Source organism: Hemitrygon akajei, chromosome 31 (genome assembly GCF_048418815.1).
Source record: "Hemitrygon akajei chromosome 31, sHemAka1.3, whole genome shotgun sequence".
In the NCBI taxonomy this organism is placed as follows: Eukaryota; Metazoa; Chordata; class Chondrichthyes; order Myliobatiformes; family Dasyatidae; genus Hemitrygon; species Hemitrygon akajei.
In genome coordinates, this window is record NC_133154.1 from 5,205,618 (window position 1) to 5,225,536 (window position 19,919).

Here is a 19,919-nt window from a genome sequence, read left to right on the forward strand (position 1 = left end):
CAGGCACATGGATGAAAGAAAAATGGAAGGTTAAGGGGTAGTGTGGGTTTAGTACTTTTTTTAAGGATTATATGTGTCGGCACAACATGGAGGCTGAAGGGCCTGTACTGTGCTGTAGTGTTCTATGGTTCTGTTCCAGTCCTGATGAAGGGTCTCTGCCTGGAACGTCGACCGTTTATTCCCCTCCATAGATGCTGCCTGGCTTGCTGAGTTCCTCCAGCATTTCGTGCGTGTTGCTAAAAACTATCAACTCATACTGGTGCGTGCTGGTGTAGCTGATGTAAAGTAGGTGACAGCAATTCTTGAGTACAGGTTTCCTCCGCAATCCGAAGGTAGAGCATTCCTGTGAAACCGTTTGTAAGCCGAAATGTGTTAGAGCAAAGAAGCAATTACCATTAATTTATGGGAAAATTTTTTGAGCTTTTCCAGACCCAAAAAATAACCTACCAGATCAAAGCAAGTAACACACAAAACCTAAAATAACACTAACATATAGTAAAAGCAGGAATGATATAATAAATTTACACCCTATATAAAGTAGAAATATTGTAGGTACGGTGTAGTTTCACTTATCAAACTCGGGCAGGCAGCGAACCAAAATCGATTTGGAGAAAAAAACCCGGTGCGTACACGCATGCGCACGTACACGCACGCGCGCACACAACTGCCTGCACAAGGCTTCACGGTCATGGTAGTCTTTCTCAGGGTAAACACACGTATAAAACCGGCGTCTTTTTTTCGTAAAAGCAAAAATCCTCTTCGGTTAGCGAAAACAGGTACTAATGTAAGTCTTTCGTAACAGCGAGTTGTCGTAAATCGAACGTTCGAAAAGTGGGGGCCACCTGTACTCTAAGGATCCCACGATGGTGAGACCCAGGAATGAGTCACTTAGTGGACACTTCATGAGCTGTCCTTACATTAACTTCTTTACATAACAATGTGGCCACTGAGTGCATGTTTATGATCTCCTGCTGCTGTAGCCCATCCACTTCAAGTTTTGGTGTGTTGTGCATTCAGAGATGCTCTTCTGCACACCACTGTTGTAACGTGTGGTTATTTGAGTTACTGTCACCTTCCTGTCAGCTTGAACCAGTCTAGCCATTGTCCTCTGACCTCTCTCATTAACAAGGTGTTTTCCTCCCATAGAACTGCCACTCACTGGATGTTTTTTTGTTTTTCACACCATTCTCTGTAAACTCTCCTTATCCGCGGTGGATTGGTTCCGGGACCCCCGCGGATACCAAAATTCGCGGATGCTTAAGTCCCTTATTTAACATGTATCAGTGCGGTGGTGTTTAGGACCCAGCGGAATCCCGGACTTTATTTAACATGTCTCCGTGTGGTGGATGTTAGGACCTGGTATTGGAGTATAAAAGTTGCATTGTTTGCTGTGTAACCAAAACTATGTAGTCAGCTTTGAACTTGCTATTTGCTATGCATGTATCCAATTTAGTAGGAGAATGAAATCTTAAGAATGTAGAAGACAATGGTGTGTTAATGAGAGGTAGCTAAGAGATGTAGAGTAGAACAGGATTAAGTCAATGGGTAGAAACAATAGTGGCGGATGTATGTGTGATATGCAACTGTAGACCGATTGGATATGCTAATGTAACTAAACCAGGAGATTGCTATAAAAAATGCTATGTACAAGGATCGGTGGGCAATCAGCGACTAGCTCAATGACTGTCTCAGCTTTGATTTGCAAATGAAAGTTTAACACTTCTTGAAGAATCTTCTGCGTCTCCTGGTCGTTTGTGGGGCACGAGAAACCACAACAAAATTAACGACCGCGGCAGGACCGGAAAGAGACCCGCGGAAAGGAAACGGCAGATTAGGGACGCTTCCCAGACCTCTAGGGACCCCCACAAGGCTAACAGAGTTAAGGGTGCACCCAAACAAAAGGTAAGCGCTTTTTGCGACAATTTGGACTAAGAATTCTGTTGGTTTTGGGGAGGTCTTGGAGTCTCAGAAGTGTGGAACCACTGCCGAAGGGTCTCTCCGGTCCAAAGAATCTGGCAGAATTGGGGGTTAACAGGAGGCTCAGAGGATTGAACAAGAACACTGCAGTGAGGGTAAGTACAAATAAGTTAATAAGAAGTTAAGTGAAGAAAAATTCCACGTGGTGTTGGTAAGTCCCTGTGGATACCGCTTCGTATGAAACGAAGGTCTGAACGGGCAGGGAAAGGAAAAATAGAGAAAATCCCTGTGGATACCGCTTCGTATGAAATGAAGGGCTGAACGGGCAGAGAAAGGAAAATAGAGAAAATCCTCATGGATACCGCCTTAAGAAATAAGGGTCTGAATAGACGAGGTGCAAAGAGAAACTTCTGTTGATACCGCTCTGAGTAGAGGTCTGTACGGGCAGAACAGAATAGGAAACAAGGACAGTCCAATATATAGTTTAAAGCGCTGGTAGATAGACGATAGACTAGGCATAGAATTAGAGTAAATAATATTATCCAGTAAACGAACTGTGAAACTCTGAAATACCTTAAAAAGAGAGAATAACACGACAGGTAAAGGAACGGCAGTAGAGATTCTGAGCAAAAAAATCCCGGTAAATAAATATGAGATCACTAAAACTTCAGAAAAATGGGAAAAGAGAACCAAAAACCTGGTCACAAAATGGCCAAGAGAAGGAACATTTGATGTAAGCTTGTGCGAAGAAATGGAGGCACTAATTAAAAATTACAAACCAAAAGATAAATCTAAGAAAAGAGGGCAAAAAAGAGAACGAGAAATGGAAGTGCTAAAGCTCTTCAGAACGGAGGGAGAAAGGCTGAGGAGGACAGGTAGAATATTGATTACAAGCGAGGAAGACACTAAGGTGCTGGAGAAACAGCCTGTTAGAGAGAGAGGAAGGTACAGTGAGAGGCTGGCTTCAGCTCCGTACCCGGATGTGAAAGAAACAGAAAAGCCCCCTCCCTATAATGAGGAAGGAACCCCTAAGCAGTGCCCCCCTGCTGACGGGAACAGTAAACATGCAGGGAGAAGTACAAGTTTGGGATAATGAGGAGGAAAAAAGACAATACGAGAAGGAAAAAGCGGCGATATGGAAGGAGATACAGGCAGAAAGGATAAAGGTGGAACAGGTAGAGAGAGAAATGGAAGAAGGGATTGAACGGATGAAATACTTGAGAGAGGAAAAGGAGTATGAGGAGTATCGGTTATACTATAGAAATAAACAGACTAGAAAAGAAAGTGGCTCATCAGGGCAGGAAGAGATGAAGCATTCAAGAGGAAGTGGAAAAAAGATAGGAGATGAGAGTCTTGGAGAAACACAAGAGAGAAGGGAATCAAGCACGAGTAAGGATCATGAGGAGTCCCTGCCACAGGTGTACAGACACGGACAGGAAGAAAGAGAAGGTGACTCATTGGAGGAGCAAGAGTTAAGTGGAGAGAGAGAGGATGCAAGAATTTGTGGGGAAGAGGTAGGAGGCAGAAACCTAGAAGAGCAAAAGGAGGCGGTCAGGGAGCGACTTGCGGAAGTAGAGAGAAAGCCAGATAAGTTACTGAGAGGGGATTGCCAGAGGAGATGCGAAAAATACTCCAGGGGCCAACCAAGTATTGAATCAAGACAGAAAGGAAGGACTCCACAGGGAGACCGAGGGAAGAAGAGGACCCCGGAGACATTTGTGTGGGAGGCAGTAAAGACATACCCTGAGACAGATGGGGAGTCAGGTAGGAGGAGAGCCAGGGCAGGTGGGAAGAAGGAGGAAGAATGATGCCGTTGTTAGTTAAAGGATCAGGACAAGTGCAGTATATCCCTTGGGGATCCCAGGACCTAGAAGGGCTGAAAAACACTCTGCCCAATCTACATGAAGGAGCAGGGAAATGGATTAGAGCCTTTGAAGAAGAAACAGCGGGACGATTATTGGCTATGGGAGATTTGAAGGCACTATTGATAAGGTTGATGGGAACCTCCAAATTTAACAAACTAATGGAAATGGCTGGCATAGTAAACTCGAATGACCCGAGAACTGATGGAGACAGGTTTGACAGAGTGAGGCAGAGGGTATGGCAGGCCCTCAGGAAGCTTTATCCACCCAAAGTGGACCCCAAAGCCTTAAAGGGGGATCCACTGGGAGACCCTGAAAACCCAGCAGCCTACGTAGAAAACCAGTTGAAAAGGTGGAGACTGGAGACTGAGCAAGAGGTGGAAAATAGCTTATTTATCACCACACTGTTCCGACATAGTATTTTGGATGCAATGCCTCCGCAAGTAAAATCCAAACTGGGGGAAGTGGTTGGGCTGACGTCAATGACCCCACAAGAATTTAGAGACCACGTAGTCCATGCGGTTGAGAAATACCGGAAAGACAAATGAAGGTTAGCTGAGCAGCAGGAAGAGGTGCAAAGAAAGTTAATACAAATGCAGCTCGAAGTACTCAAAAAGGAAAAAGAGAACAGCAAAAAGATGCTGCCAGCAACCACCAGTTCGAGTACACCCATCAAACTGGATGAAGCACCGCTATATGGAGGAACCGATCATACTGTAAGACAAGGGCCGGAAAACCCCATGCCAATAATCAACGTCTTTGGAGGAGCATTCCCACAAATGCCCTATCAGGAACAGACTAAATTCAAACAGCCCAGACAGGACTGGAAGTCGCAAGGAGGGGGACAGAGGAGCTATGGGCAGAGGGGACCAGTGAGGAAACAGGGGGAAAGAGAGGTAGAGAGATTGTGCTGGGGATGTAATCAGCCAGGTCACATGAGAAAAGATTGTCTGTTTACACCATGGCCTGTCACACACCAGCAGGAACCGATAAGAAGGGAACTAAAGTTTAGCCAAGGACCAGCCCCCACAGGCCCAAGCGGACCTGTGAACCCCTATGCGAGGTATTAGGGGTGCCCCGAGAACTCGAGTGGGAAGACTCATTACCCAATGATAACAAGGGAGGCAGATGAGGAACCCATTGTTCAGGTTATGTTAGAAGGGCAACTGACACCAATGATGATAGATACTGGAGCCACGTACACTTGTGTACAGCCACAGTATGCCCTTCACCTTCCCATGTCAGGAAAGTCTATTAAGACGGTAGGGTTCTCGGGGAAAACACAGTTGACATAGTGCACGGCTCCAGTGCAGTTGAGAATGGGAAATATAGGAATTGTTTTGCCGGTGCTAGTATTTAAAGGAACTCCGATTAATTTGTTAGGCAGAGATGCCTTACTGAAACTGGAATTAAAATTAGAATGCACCAGAAATGGGCTGAGTGTGGAAAGAGCAGAGGCTCAATTGATAGTGCAAGAAGACAAGAAGGCTGATGTCTTTTGGATAGGAGACATCGCAAATCAGATTCAGGAAACCTGGGAAAAATGGAAAAAGGGTGTGCAGGCTATATTACCCAGGGCTGTAATGCCCAAATCTGAGCTACATTGTACAGTGATTTTTGACGAGACTCAGAACAGGGAGTTAGAGGAGAAATGGCACCTGGAGGCATGTACCCAACAGCACCTGGAAGGGGAGGCTGTGATAATTGGAAAGCAAGGGGCAGCTTTACAAGTTAAGTGGAAAACCTTTTTAGAAAAATGGTACAGGATACCGGAGGCTGCGCCCCACGTAACGTTGTTGGTAAACAAGGGATATCAGTCTAAAGACTTAGGACCTTTAGTTAAGAGTGCTGAAACCGCAACAGTGTGGAGGAAAATCACGCCAGAGGTGTGGATATCAGAAGACAACAATTGCATTAAAATAATGGTAAGTGTAGATATGGTAGGGACAGTGAGAGAGGTCAAAATAACTCCCCAACCACACATGCCATTGCTGGGAAAGGAAAGAGGCCAGCAGAAAGATAGAAGGTTAGATGAGTTGCCATCTATTCTGTGATCGCAGCATGACATGGACGTAGGGAAAATAAAAACAGCTAGTCCGGTGGAAATAAGGCTGAAAAGGGGAGCAATTCCACCCAGGGGTCCACAATACCCTCTAAGACCAGAAGCAGAAGAGGGAATAGCATCGACAGTGCAGGAGTTGCTTGAAATAGGAGTACTTAAAAGAACAAACAGTCCATGCAATACCCTGTTGCTGCCGGTCTTAAAAGCAGATAAATCTAAGTGGAGATTGGTGCATGATTTGCGAGCAGTAAATTATGTGGTAGAGGACTGGCCAGCGGTAGTCCCCAACCCACACACACTTTTAACTAATGTTCCACCAGAAGCAAGTTACTTTTCAGTGATTGATTTGTGTTCGGCTTTCTTCAGCATTCCTCTAGCCGACCAGTGTCAGTATCTGTTTGCATTTACTTACAGAGGTGCTCAGTATACCTATACCAGAATGCCGCAAGGATTTAAACATTCACCACACGTTTTTAATCAGGTGTTGAAGGCAGACCTAGAGGGCATACCATTGGAAAGTACATTGTTACAGTATGGGGATGACCTGTTGATTTGCTCCCACAGCGAGGAACAGTGTGAGCAGGACACTATAACTCTGTTAGAGAAGCTAGCGCACGGAGGACATAAAGTATCCAAAAAGAAACTGCAGTTTTGCACGCAGCAAGTGGAATACTTAGGCAGGGTAATATCCAAGGGAGTGAAGGCGATAGCACCAGATCAGATTGAGGCAATAACTAAGGCCCCAAAACCCCAGACTGTAGGGCAGATGATGACGTTGTTGGGAATGGCAGGGTACAGCTCAGATTGGATAGGAGAATATGCTGAGATTGTGGCACCTTTGAGAAAGATAATGAAAGAAGCAGGACATACAAATTTGAAGAACAGCTTACAGTGGAATGAAGAGGCGGAGATAGCTTTCAATACTATTAAGCAGGAATTGCAGTCAGCACCAGCATTAGCTTTGCCTGACTACGAGAAGGTTTTTCATTTGTATGTATCCAACCGACAGGAGGGTTATGTCACAGCGGTTCTAACACAAGAGACAGGCACAGGAAAAGCAAAGCAGCCAATAGCATACTACAGTATGAGACTAGATGAGGTGGCTCAGGTGTATCCACTCTTTTATCAGGGATTGGCGGCGCTGTACTATGCATATGAAAGGGCATCATCTGTAACCCTGGGCTATCCTGTGACTCTGTACACACACCACAAAGTAGAAGAATTGCTGGAAAGAGGGAAATTTGTGCTGACGCCAGCCAGGATAGCAGCGTACCAGATGCTATTGACATTTCCTGACATAACTATACAGAGATGCACTACCAGTAATATAGCCAATTTTGTCCCTTCAGGCTATGAAGGAGAACCCCATGATTGTGTAGGGAAGATGATGGCATTTGCCAAATTGAGAGCAGATTTATGGTCAGAACCACTAGAGAATGCAGATAAAAAGGTTCTGTTCGTAGATGGCTCTTGTTATAGGGATTATGATGGAAATCACGCAGGGTTCTCAGTAGTGCAGCAGGATCAGTCGAGCTATAAGATTATTAGGATGGAGTCCTGTCCCCAACCGTGTTCCGCCCAACTAGCAGAAATCAAAGCCCTGACAGCTGCGTGTGAAATGATGGAAGGTGAGAAAGTAGACATCTATACTGATTCAGCATATGCTCATGGAGTATGCCATTTGTTCGGGGCAGTGTGGAAACAGAGAGGTTTTTTAAAAAAGCAGTGGACATCCCATACAACATTGTTAGCGAATTCTAGACTTAATAAAAGCCATAATGAAACCTAAAGCATTGGCTAGAGTAAAATGCCAGGCACATAAAAAGGGAAATGATGTAATAACAAAGGGAAATCAAGCTGCAGACGAGGCAGCCAGAAAAGCGTCTGGATGTACATCGGCTGTCATTGCCCCCCAGGTAAGCCTAGCTTCAGAACCTGTGGTAGAGGACCTAATTGAAATACAAGGCAATTTTGCAATTTTGCAATTCTGCAACTTTGGCAGAACAGACAATGTGGAGGCGAAGGGGGGCCAAGCAGAGCCCAGAAGGCTTGTGGAGTACGGAAGACGGTTTGTTGGTAGCGCCCACCCCTCTACTGACGATTCTGATTTCAGAAGCGCATGGGATGGACCATTGTGCAAAGGGGGGGAAGTGATAAAGAAAATAAAGGAGGAAGGTTTTTGGTCACCTTATTTACAGGCTTCAGTGGACTTTGTCTTGTCACAGTGCGAGGTATGCGCACAGAATAATGTTTGGAGAGAAGTGCTGTACTTTTTTACCAAATAACACTAGTCCAGAAGGATCGTTTACTTAGGCAATGTATAAGTTGAAAAGTCTAAGAAAGGAAGTTAAACAGAATGCAGGGTTCGGACATCAGTTATTTGACTGGTTAGAAAGTAGACTCGGAGGATGGGGAGCATGGCTGACTAAAATAGCAATAACTGTCAGTATTGTATTGTTGAGCTGTGCGCTTGTGCTGTGCTGTTTTCTTCCTTGTCTCAAGTCTCTTGTAGTGCGTGCTGCAACCAAACAATTTCCGATGCTCGTGGCAATTACTGAAGCAAGCTTAGTGGAGAAAGAAACACCGAAAATGTATCGTTACAGCCTACAACACCTGCAGGATGAACAAGAGCAAAACGACAGTGTGGGAGTAGATTGTAAGGGCTTCTGAGTTTTTTTCCCCGTCTCAGGTACAAAGGGACAGATTTTTGGCTCAGCGGCCCAGGGTAACAGGGAGAGAATACTTTGAGGTCTTGGCGCAGAAAATTATAGTTTAACCCGAGATTTGGGAATAAGTGCTTGAGTTTATTGGGGCTTTTGTGTGCGGACTCTTAGTCTTCTTTCTCTGTGTGAGACCCTATGGGTCTCAAAGGGGGGATATATTGGAGTATAAAAGTTGCATTGTTTGCTGTGTAACCAAAACTATGTAGTCAGCTTTGAACTTGCTATTTGCTATGCATGTATCCAATTTAGTAGGAGAATGAAATCTTAAGAATGTAGAAGACAATGGTGTGTTAATGAGAGGTAGCTAAGAGATGTAGAGTAGAACAGGATTAAGTCAATGGGTAGAAACAATAGTGGCGGATGTACTTGTGATACGCAACTGTAGACCGATTGGATATGCTAATGCAACTAAACCAGGAGATTGCTATAAAAAATGCTATGTACAAGGATCGGTGGGCAATCAGCGACTAGCTCAATGACTGTCTCAGCTTTGAATTGCAAATGAAAGTTTAACACTTCTTGAAGAATCTTCTGCGTCTCCTGGTCGTTTGTGGGGCACGAGAAACCACGACACTGGCGGCGCAGCTCTGAATCCGCAGTGTTTCTGTTCACAAAAATATTCACGATCGCGATTGAAAATAAGGTGGAAGTAATAAAGCCATCGGAAAGAGGTGAAACGCCATCGGTCATTGGAAAAGCGTTAGGCTACATTGCACAACGATCAGAACAATTTTAATGGAGCATATGAAAGGCCCTGTCCCGATGAAAGCTAAAATTATTACTAAGCAATGCAGTGGTTAAATTATTGAAATACGTATGTTTCTTAAGTGTCTTATATGTATAGAAAGGTAAAATATGTACTATATACTAAGAAAAACGTTTGACTAACTGACGCTAAATAATACTGGATGTACCTGTTCCGACTTAAAAATAGACTCAGGAATGGAACTCATTCATAACCCGGGGACTGCCTGTACTTTTAAATCATTTCTAGATTACTTATAATACCCAATACAATGCAAATGCTATGTAAATAGTTGCTATACTGTATTGTTTAGGGAATAATGACAAGGAAAAATAGTCTGTACATGCTCAAGCAACGAGTGCTGGAGAGAGAACTTCCGGGTTTTCCCGATCCGCGATTGGTTGAATCCGCGCATATGGAATCCGCAGATAAGGAGGGCCGACTGTATACAATTGTGTGTGAAAATACCAGGAGATGAGCAATTTCTGAGATACTCAAACCACCCCATCTGACACCAACAATTCTTCCATGGTCAAAATCACTTGGATCATTATCTCTTCTCCATTCTGATGTTTGGTCTGACTAACAACTGAACCTCTTGACCGTGTCTGTATGCTTTTGTGCATTGAGTTGCTGCCACGTAATGGGTTGATTGGATATTTACATTAATAAGCAGGTGTACCTAATAAAGTGGCCACTGAGTGTTTAGTCAGTTTAAGTTCCATATTCCTGGCACTTGTTTGAAAGTGAAACGAGGCAAAGAGCTGATAAGGTTGTAAAGAAAGCTTTTGACACGTTGCCCTTCATAGAACAAAGTACTGGGTACAGGAGATGGGATGTTATGTTGAAATTGTATAGACATTGGTGAGGCCTAATATGGAGTATTGTGTGCAGTTTTGGTCAGGAGGGATGTAAATAAGGTTTAAAGAGTACAGAGAAAATCTACAAGGATGTTGCCAGGTCTGGAGGACCTGAGTCACAGGGAAAGATTGAATAGTTTAGGATTTTATCGTAGAAGATTTGAGAGTAGAGAGGAGGTTTGATAGAGGGATACGGAATTAGGAGGGGTATAGATAGAGTACTTCCACTGAGGTTGGGTGGGACTACAACTACAGGTCATGGGTTAAGGTGAAAGGTGGTAAGTTTAAGGGGAGCATGACAGGAAATGTCTTTACTCAGAGGGCCATGAGAACGAGCTGCCAGTACAAGTGGTGCATGCGAGCTCGATTTCAACGTTTAAGAGAAATTTGGATAGGTAGGGATATGGGGGGCTGTGGTTCTGGAGCAGGTCGATGGGAGTAGTCAGTTTGGCATTTACTTTTCTATGACTCTGTGACATGAAGGTAGTGTGTGCTGCTTATCAGATTAAAGGGGGGAAAAACACAGAAAATTAACGTATTACAAACTCTTGAGTGTTCACCTTGAGTATCTCGTTGAAGCCGTAGTTGGGGTTCATCAGTGCATCTCGCTCAGAGTCCAGGATAGCACAGCACACCAGCAGGTGGAAATTTGGGCACGGGTGGCCTGTCCATTGTACCTGGCAGGAGGGGGAAGAAGAAAAGAGCTCAGCACCACAGGGGAACTGCAGAACAAACTCAATACGACTAAACGCGGAACTGAAACCCGGAGCCTAGATGATGCTCTGGTTTGTAACGAGATTAACCACACTATGTAGCATCATTTTCTGATGTAGTCCACACCCTTTAGTCTTATTCATCTATTGAGATACAGCACGGAGCAACCCAGATTTAATCCTAGCTTAACGACAGGCCAATTTACACTGACCAATTAACCTACTAACTGGTACGTCTTTGGACTGTGGGTGGAAACCAGAGCCCCAGAGAAATCCCACGCATTCCATGGGGAGGACGTACAGATGACGTCAGAATTGAACTCTGACCTCCGATGACATGAGCTGTAACAGCGTTGTGTAAACCGCTATGCTGTCACGGCACCCAGGCGACTCCTTAAATTGGCGCACCCAACACCTTTCCCCCCCTATAATTTTAGAAAGGTAACTTTCAGGATCTTGGCCCTGATTGTGTCTGAGAAGCTGCTGGAGAATCATCTAGAGCTGAGGATGCAGAGCGGTGAACTTAAAGAGGTATAAAACTTTTAAAGTTCGTTATAAAAGTACATGTACATCATGATATGCAACCCTGAGATTCATTTCCTTGTGGGCATTCACAGTAAATCGAAGAAACACAACAGAATCATCGAAAGACTGCGCCTAACAGGATGCTCAAACAACCAATGTGCAACACTGTGCAAATCCAAAATGAGAAATAAAAAAAACAAAATAATAATAAATAAGCAAGCAATAAATATCGAGAAAATGAGATGAAGAGTCCTTGAAAGTGAGTCCATAGGTTGTGGGAACAGTTTAGTGATGGGGCAAGTGGAGTGAAGTTATTCCCTCTGGTTTAAGAGCCTGATGGTTGAGGGGTAGTGACTGTTTCTGAGCTTGGTGGTGTGGGCCCTGTGGCTCCTGTACCTTCTTCCTGATGGCAGCAAGGAGCAGACAGCATGGCACAGATAGTGGCCGCTTCTTTCCTGCAACAGCGCTCCGTGTACATGTACTCGATGGTGGGGTGGACTTTACCCGTGATGGACTGGGCCACGTCCACTGAATCCAGCCCAGTCCTTATAAACTCATGAGGGGTACAGATACAGTGCACGGTGAGAGTTTTCTTCTCCTGGTTAGTTAAGGTGAGAGGAGGAAGATTTTAAAGGGGCGCGAGGGGTAGAAGTTTCCCACACGGAGGGTTGCGGTTGTAGGGAATGAGCTGCCAGAGGAAGTTTTAGTCAAATCACTTAGAGAATCCGCAGATGCTGGAAATCCGAGCAGCACACACAAAATGCTGGAGTAACTCAGCAGGCCAGGCAGCATCGACGGGAAAAAAGCACAGTTGATATTTCGGGCTGAAACCCTCCGGCAGGACACCAAAGTATTAGAAGTGGTTATAATCACAACGTTGAGAAGACATTTTGACAGGTACATAGATAGGAAAGGTGTTGAGTTTGAGAGGGTTGAAAACTTCAAGCGTTGGCATCACCAATAGCCCGTTCTGGTCCAACCACACTGATGTCATGGCTCACCAACATCTCTAATTCCTCTGGAGGCTAAAGAAGTTCAGCATGCCCCTGTGATTTTTATCAATGCACCATAGAAAACATTCTATCTGAATGCATAGCAGCTTGGTGTGACAACTGATCTACACATGACCGCCACGAAACTGCAGAGCATTGTGGCCACAGCTCAGCCTTCCCTCTATGGACCCTGTCTATACTTCCCACTGATTGATTAAAGCAGTCAACATAATCCCAGACCGCACTCGCCCCAGTCATTCTCTCTACTCCTCTCTCCCATTGGGTAGAAGATACAAAAGCCTGAGCTCATGTACCACCAGGCTCAAGGACAGCTTCTTCCCCACTGTCATCAGGCTATTGAACAGACCTCTTGTATGATAAGATGGACCCTTGGTCTCACAATCCACCTGTTAACGATCCTGCACTTTATCACTTCCCTGCGCTCCGCTTTTTGTTTGGGCAGCTTACAGTGCAGGATTATTGTTTTACCTTATTCTAGTCCAGTGCACTGTGCAATGATTTGATCTGTTTAAGCAGGACGAGGGACAGTATTTTCACTGTACCTTGGTAGATGCAACCACAGATTTGAGGCATGTGGGCCCAATTCAGGCCAGTGGGACTAGGGCTGGAAGGCATCTTGATCAGCACAAACGAGATGGCCTGTTTCCGTGTTGAGAACAGAAACGTACTAAAACTCAGTAACTGCTGCATGCCTTCTCATGAACTATGGTGCTAAGAGATAGGGAATTCCAGAATTGATTAATTTATTGTGATACAGTGTGGAATAGGCCCTTCCAGCCCTTCAAGCTGTGCCTCCCAGCCATCCCCGATTTAACCCTAGCCTAATCACGGGACAATTTACACAACCCATTACCTACTAGCTGATACGTCTTTGGACTGTTGGAGGAAAAAATCCACACATTCTACAGGGAGGATGTACAGACTCCGTACAGATAGCGTTGGAATTGAACGCCGAACTCCGACACCCCGCGTTGTGCTAACCGCTAAGATACTGTGGCGCCAAAGGTTAGTGCGGGGCTGTTTACATTCAGGGAGGACCAGGAATTCAGGGTGCTGGTTACTAGGAGTGAAGCAGCAGGTTGTGATGTTCTCCTGAGAGAGCCGCCTTTGTCTTTCTCGTTGGTAGAGATGGTAAGCTTGGAGATGCTGTCAAGAGTAGATGGAATGAGAACAGCGTCGTGTTCTGTGGCTGACATAACAGGGCAGCCACTGTGCAGCAGCGGGGAAGGGAATGAATATTTAAACGGTTGAAGAGATGCCAATCAGCAGGCTTGTTTGTCTTGGACGCTGTTAGATATGTGGAATACCACCAAAGGAAAAATGGCTGGAGTCGCTCAGCACTTAAGTGCGAGGGGTGTTTATGTGGTGTGTCAAAAATCAAACCTTACAAAAATTAATGAAAATAGTGAAAACTGCGAATATTTACAAAAAGATATCTACCAGAAAACACAGTAACAGCTCCATACTTTGTACGGTGTGAACTCCTGGCATCCCCGATCTCACTCTCTCCCACTGAGAGTGATGAGCCCCGTTTATTAGGCGCCAAGACGTACCATCTTTAATTACACACACAGTTAACTTAAGACTACACATGAATCAGAACACGATGCATCCCACAAAGTAGTTACAATCGTATTCCAAAATAAACAGAAGCATCTACCTTAGATACAGTATACAGACAATATATACACATTTACACATCTCCATTACTGATGAAATGGAACACTTTACATATGAGGCAGGAAAGGTACCGTAAAGCCAACCTGTGCACATCAGCTCGGTTTAGCACCCATTATGAGAATACGCTGGGGAACACAATGAAGTGCATATAATCAGCGCAATGGCAAAAGAGTGACAAGGCAAAGTATGTTTGTATATGCAGCTAGTATGGGCTCGACAGACAGAATGGCCTCCTGTTGCACTGTAACTGTTCTCATCCTGTCACGAGGTAGCCTAGAATAAAACTAATTTTTAATTGTTTGAGTCATTCCATTCAATATTTACTTTACTTAAGGAAAGTGTTGCAAAGAATAAAAATTGGAACTGCATAAATTGGGTACCTGGATAACATAGGCACGAACATTATCAAGGCAGCATATTGACACTGAATCGAAGTCCATACCTCCCAAAGGCGCAGTATATCCGGAAAGGAAAACTCCCTTTTAAACCAGATAAGCAGCCAGCGGAAACAGAAGCAGAGGTTTCCCGATTCTCTGGAATCTGGGGAAAGAAAGAGTAATTGGAATGGCTGCATAGAGGGCATCACAGTGGCGTAGCGGGTAGCATAATCGGTTTACAGCGCATGCAATCACTGACTGGGGGTTCTATTCCCAGCGCTGCCTGGACGAAGTTTGCACGTTCTCCCTGTGACTCCACGGATTTCCTCCAGGTGCTCGAGTTCCCTCCCACAAGACGTACGGGTTAGGGTTTGTGACTTGCGGGCAGGCTACGTTGGCGGTGGACACTGCCCTCAGCACAAACCGTGTTGGTCGTTGATGCAAAATGGCATATTTCACACAACGTTGCGATGTTTCAACATTCTTGTGACAAATAAAGCTATCTCTTTGAAGCTGCATAAGTAAGTGTAGTAGGAACAGTTTGCCATTAGAGGGCAGTGTGGGCACACCCTAGCCATCCACACAAGGCACAAGGAATCCCTTTCCCCAACTAAAAGGCAATTAAAACACCCCCGTTCAACCCCTTAAAAACTAAACCCCTACAAAAGGTACTATAACCAAACTGTGGATAAATAAAGGGTAAAAAGCCCCTAAAATAATAAGCACAGGATTGGCAGAACAGCTGTTTGCAACTGATCACCTCATACTTTAAGATCAACAAAAAAATTCCACCGTCATTAATATGCTGATTGCAGTAAATGCGACAAGAGGCCTGAGAACTTCTTTGTTCGATGAATGACATATTATCGCCAGATGAAAACAATGTATTAATCTAAGTAGATAGTATTCACTGATATCAAGGTATCAACATTGGAACACACAAAATGCTTGGAGGAGCTCAGCAGGCCAGGCAGCATCGATGGAGGGGGATAGACAGTTTAGACTGGAAAGAATGAGGTGATGTCAGAGCAAAAAGGTGGGGGGAACAGAGGAAGAAGTACGGGGTGATGGGTGAAATCAGGAGAGGGGGAGGGGCTGAACTAAAGGGCTGGAGATGACTGGCAAAAGAGGTAAAGTGCTGGAGAAGGGGGAACCTGATAGGAGAGGACGGAGGAAGGGGAAGGAGCAGCGGAGGGAGGTGTTTTGGTGAGAGAGGGAAATGGGAATGGGGAATGGTGAAGGAAAGGGGGGCAATTACCAGAAGTTCAAGAAATCGACGCTCACGCCATCAGGTTGGAGGCTGCCCAGACGGAATATGAGGTGTTGCCCCTCCAACGTGAGTGTGGCCTCATCCTGGCAGTAGTGGCCACGGACTAACATGTGGGAATGGGAATAGGAAGTAGAATTGAAGTGGGTGGTCTCGGTGAAATCCCGATTTTTGTGGCAGATTGAGCCAAGCGGTCTCACAATCTACAGTAGAATATTTAGTTTCACTCAGTCCACAGACAGACAAGTCAGAACAGAGGACGATGGAGACGGGTGGTCATCGATAGTCTATCCTCTACTGTGAGATTCGGGCCCCGGGAAGAAGACATCTGGAAAACTAGCCTTGCTGGCAGCTTCTACTGTTATTTCTGTGGACTAGAACTTGGAGTAACGAGGTATCTTTAAAGTTAAACAGAAATTGTGATGGGGTTCCATTGCCGCATTAGATCCAGAAGTTCTAAGCAACCGTGCAATCTCTCATTCATATCAACGCTCACCATGTGCAGCGACTCTCAGTAACCATCCAGTCTGTCTCAAACCTTGTCCAGATGCACAGAAACTGCCTCTAGAACACAGCTTGAGCTGTCTTTCTTAGAGACAGAGAACATGGAAAAGAGCAGCAAGTGCCAACGTTACAACGTTCAGACACCACCGCCCCCCACTGAACTGCATAGAGTCAACCTAATTGATAGCTTTCAATTGACAGCACCAGCAAAAAGAACAACCTGTCCTGTTTATACCATTCTGTAAGACGAGATTAAAAATGTGTGTGTGTGTGGTGCAATTGCATGCATCTCTACACACACGTCCTTCTGCACGTGCATCCCTCTGACGTGTGTGTAAGAGATTAAAACTGTGTGTGAGTGTGCGTGCTTCAACACACGTCCTTCTGCAGCTGCATCTCTCTGCCGTGTGCAAACCAGGAAATTAAAATGTGTGTGTGTCTGTGGTGGGGGGTGTGTAGAAGTGGTGGTAGTGGTTTATAGAGGAGGGAGGTGGTGGTGGTAAAGAGAAATCTCAGAGTCACACAGCATGGAAACATGACTTTTGACCTACCAAGTCCATGCTGATCAATAACCACCCATTTGTACCAAATCCTACATTTATCAGATATTTTCACTCTCCCAACAATCCCATGAATTCATCCCACATTCTAACACTCGTCTACAGACGAGGGGCAATTTTCCACAGTCAATCAAACTATCGATTCACTCAGTTTTGTGATCAGTAGCATCCAGTGGAAAACCATGGGAGCAGGTCTATCACAGACAAGGGCCACTGGTGCACACACGCACACACGCGTTCGTAAACAGTAAAAATTAAATAACGTTTCTCAATAGATTATTTAACAGTTTCCTCTTTGAAGGCTGTTAGGCAAGTAGATGACGTCTTCGTTATTATGCATCTCCAGCACCTTGTGAAAGCTGTACCATGAGGGGTGTGGATAGGGTAAATGCAAGCAGGCTTTTTCCACTGAGGTTGAGTGGAACTACAACCAGAGGTCATGGGCTAAGTGTGAAAGGTTTAACGGGGATGTGAGGAGAAACTTCTTCACTCAGGGGGTCATGGGAGCTGCCAGCACAAGTGGTGCATGCAATCTTCATTTCAACGTTTAAGTTTGGATAGGTACATGGATGGTAGGAGTATGGGGGGGGGGGGGGGGGCTATGGTCCCAGTTGCAGGTCGATGGGAGTTTAAATGGTTCAGCATGGACTAGAGGGGCCAAAGGGCCTGCTTCAGTGTTGTAGTTTTCTATGACTCTATACTGTGCTCTACTGTTCAATATTCTATGTGCTAAAGTAACATCAAAAGCATGGGCAGCAAATGACAACCAACGTGGAGTCAAGGTAAATGGTCAGACTTACAATGGGGGAAGGTGAATAGTTTGAATTTTTAGTTTTTCATGCTTTACAATTTTCCCTGTTTTCTGGGCTCTACTGTGGAAAAAAAGGAGTGTGATTCACAAATAAACATTTTCAGTTGAACTGAAAAACTGAAAGTACCTGTGGACAAAAGGTTGGGGGATGAATACTTTTTCAAAGACGTGCTGGAATGCATCACTGACCTAGGAAGTCACAGAGCGCAGAATCCAGCACCCTCAGCAGCAGGGCTAACTTTTCCAGCTGTTCCTTCATGCTCTCCTGGCTTTCCTCAAAATTCCGGTGCTGTGAACAAGGGCAAGAGACAGGCTTTCGTGAGCAGGACTCGCACAACCTTTCCCTTAGGAGTAGTTTCGCACCTTCAACGGTCAGAATCAGGCTTAATATCACTGGCACACACCGTGAAATCTGTTGTGTTGTGGCAGCAGTACAATGCAATACATAATAATAAAAACTATAAACTACAGCGAGCATATATAAAAAAGAAATTAAATAAATAAAGCAAAACATAGTGAGGTTGTGGACATAGTTTCAATGTCCATTCAGAAGTCTGATGGCAGAGGGGGAAGAAGCTGTTCCTAAAACATTGACTGTCTCCCCTCAGGCTCCTGTACCTCCTCCCTGATGGTAGCAATGAGAAGAGGGCATGTAATGGTTGATGGGAGTCCTTACTGATGTATACTGCCTTTCTGAGGCATCTCTTTATAACTGACTTTCATGATGTGAAACTTGCAGCAGCAACACAGTACAAAGATATATGATTACTACTGCACTTGAACCTTGCACTTAACACCGAAGAGCTGATTGTGGACTTCAGAAAGAGTAAGACGAAGGAACACACACCAGTCCTCATAGAGGGATCAGAGGTGGAGAGAGTGAGGAATTTCAGCTTCCTGTCAGTATCTCCGAGGATTTATCCTGCTCCCAATGTATTGATGCAGCTAACATGAAGGCAAGACGGTGGCTATATTTTATTAGAAGTTTGAGCAAATCTGGTTTGTCACCTAAAAAAGTCGCAAGTTTCTACAAATGTACTAAGAAAAGCATTCTGACTGGCTGAATCACTGTCTGATATGGGGGGTGGGGGAGAAGTTTCACCAAAGAGCTGATTGAGGACTTCAGAAGGAGTAAGATGAGGCAGTAAGAGTAAGACTATGCAGTAGCACAGGATCGAAAGAAGCTACATCTTGGGTACCAGCCTCTGTAACATCCAAGACATCTCAAAGGAGATGCGTTTCAGAAACGCAACGTCCATTATTAAGGACCCTCCTCACACAGGACATGCCCTCTTTTCATTGTTACCATTGGGAAGGAGGTACAGAAACCTGAAGGCATACAGTCAGCGATTCAGGAACAGCTTCTTTCCCTCTGCCATCGGATTTCTGAATGGACGTTGAACCCATGGACACTATCTCATTACCTTTTTTAAAATTTCTGTTTTTGCATGACTATTTTTTATTTAACTATTTAATATACAAATATACATTTACTGTCATTCTTCTATAATATTTATCATGTACTGCATTGTATTGCTGCTTCTAAGTTAACAAATTTTACGACATATGGACACTGAGGAGGGCAATAGAACAGAGTGATCTGGGAATACAGATACATAATTCCCTAAAAGTGGTGTCATGGGTAGATAGCGTCATAAAGAAAGTTTTTGGTACATTGGCCTTTATAAATCAAAGTATTGAGTATAAGAGTTGGAATGTTATGGTGAGGTTGTATAAGGCATTGGTGAGGCCATATTTGGAGCATTGTGTGCAGTTTTGGTCACCGAATTACAGGAAGGATATTAATAAGGTTGAAAGAGTGCAGAGAAGGTTTACAAGGATGTTGCTGGGACTTGAGAAACTGAGTTACCGAGAAAGGTTGAATAGGTTAGGACTTTATTCCCTGGAGCGTAGAAGAATAAGGGGAGATTGAGGTGTACAAAATTATGATGGGTATAGATAGAGTGAATGCAAGCAGACCTTTTCCACTGAGGTTAGGGGAGAAAAAAACCGGAGGTCATGGGTTAATTGTGAAGGGGGCAAAGTTTAAAGGGAACATGGGGGGGGGGGGCTTCTTCACACAGAGAGTGGTGGGAGTGTGGAATGGTAAACGCGGGCTCACTTTTGACATTTAAGAAAAACTCGGACAGGTACATGGATGAGAGGGGTTTGGAGGGATATGGTCCAGGTGCAGGTCAGTGGGACTAGGCAGAAAAATGGTTCGGCACAGCCAAGAAGGGCAAAAGGGCCTGTTTCTGTGCTGTAATGTTCTATGGTTCTATGCGGTGATATTAAACCTG

At 44.7% G+C, this 19,919-nt stretch overlaps 1 protein-coding gene across 1 annotated transcript in view; it reads right to left on the minus strand.

The window, feature by feature from the left end:
- Positions 1 to 19,919, minus strand: part of tbc1d17 (TBC1 domain family, member 17) — an 86,023-nt gene that overhangs the window by 5,743 nt on the left and 60,361 nt on the right. The window contains exons 13-15 of the mRNA XM_073033880.1: positions 17,809 to 17,908; positions 14,543 to 14,640; positions 10,730 to 10,846 (exon numbers count right to left, since the gene is read on the minus strand). Coding sequence (XP_072889981.1) covers positions 10,730 to 10,846; positions 14,543 to 14,640; positions 17,809 to 17,908 — 315 coding nt within the window. The remainder of the gene's footprint in view (positions 1 to 10,729; positions 10,847 to 14,542; positions 14,641 to 17,808; positions 17,909 to 19,919) is intronic.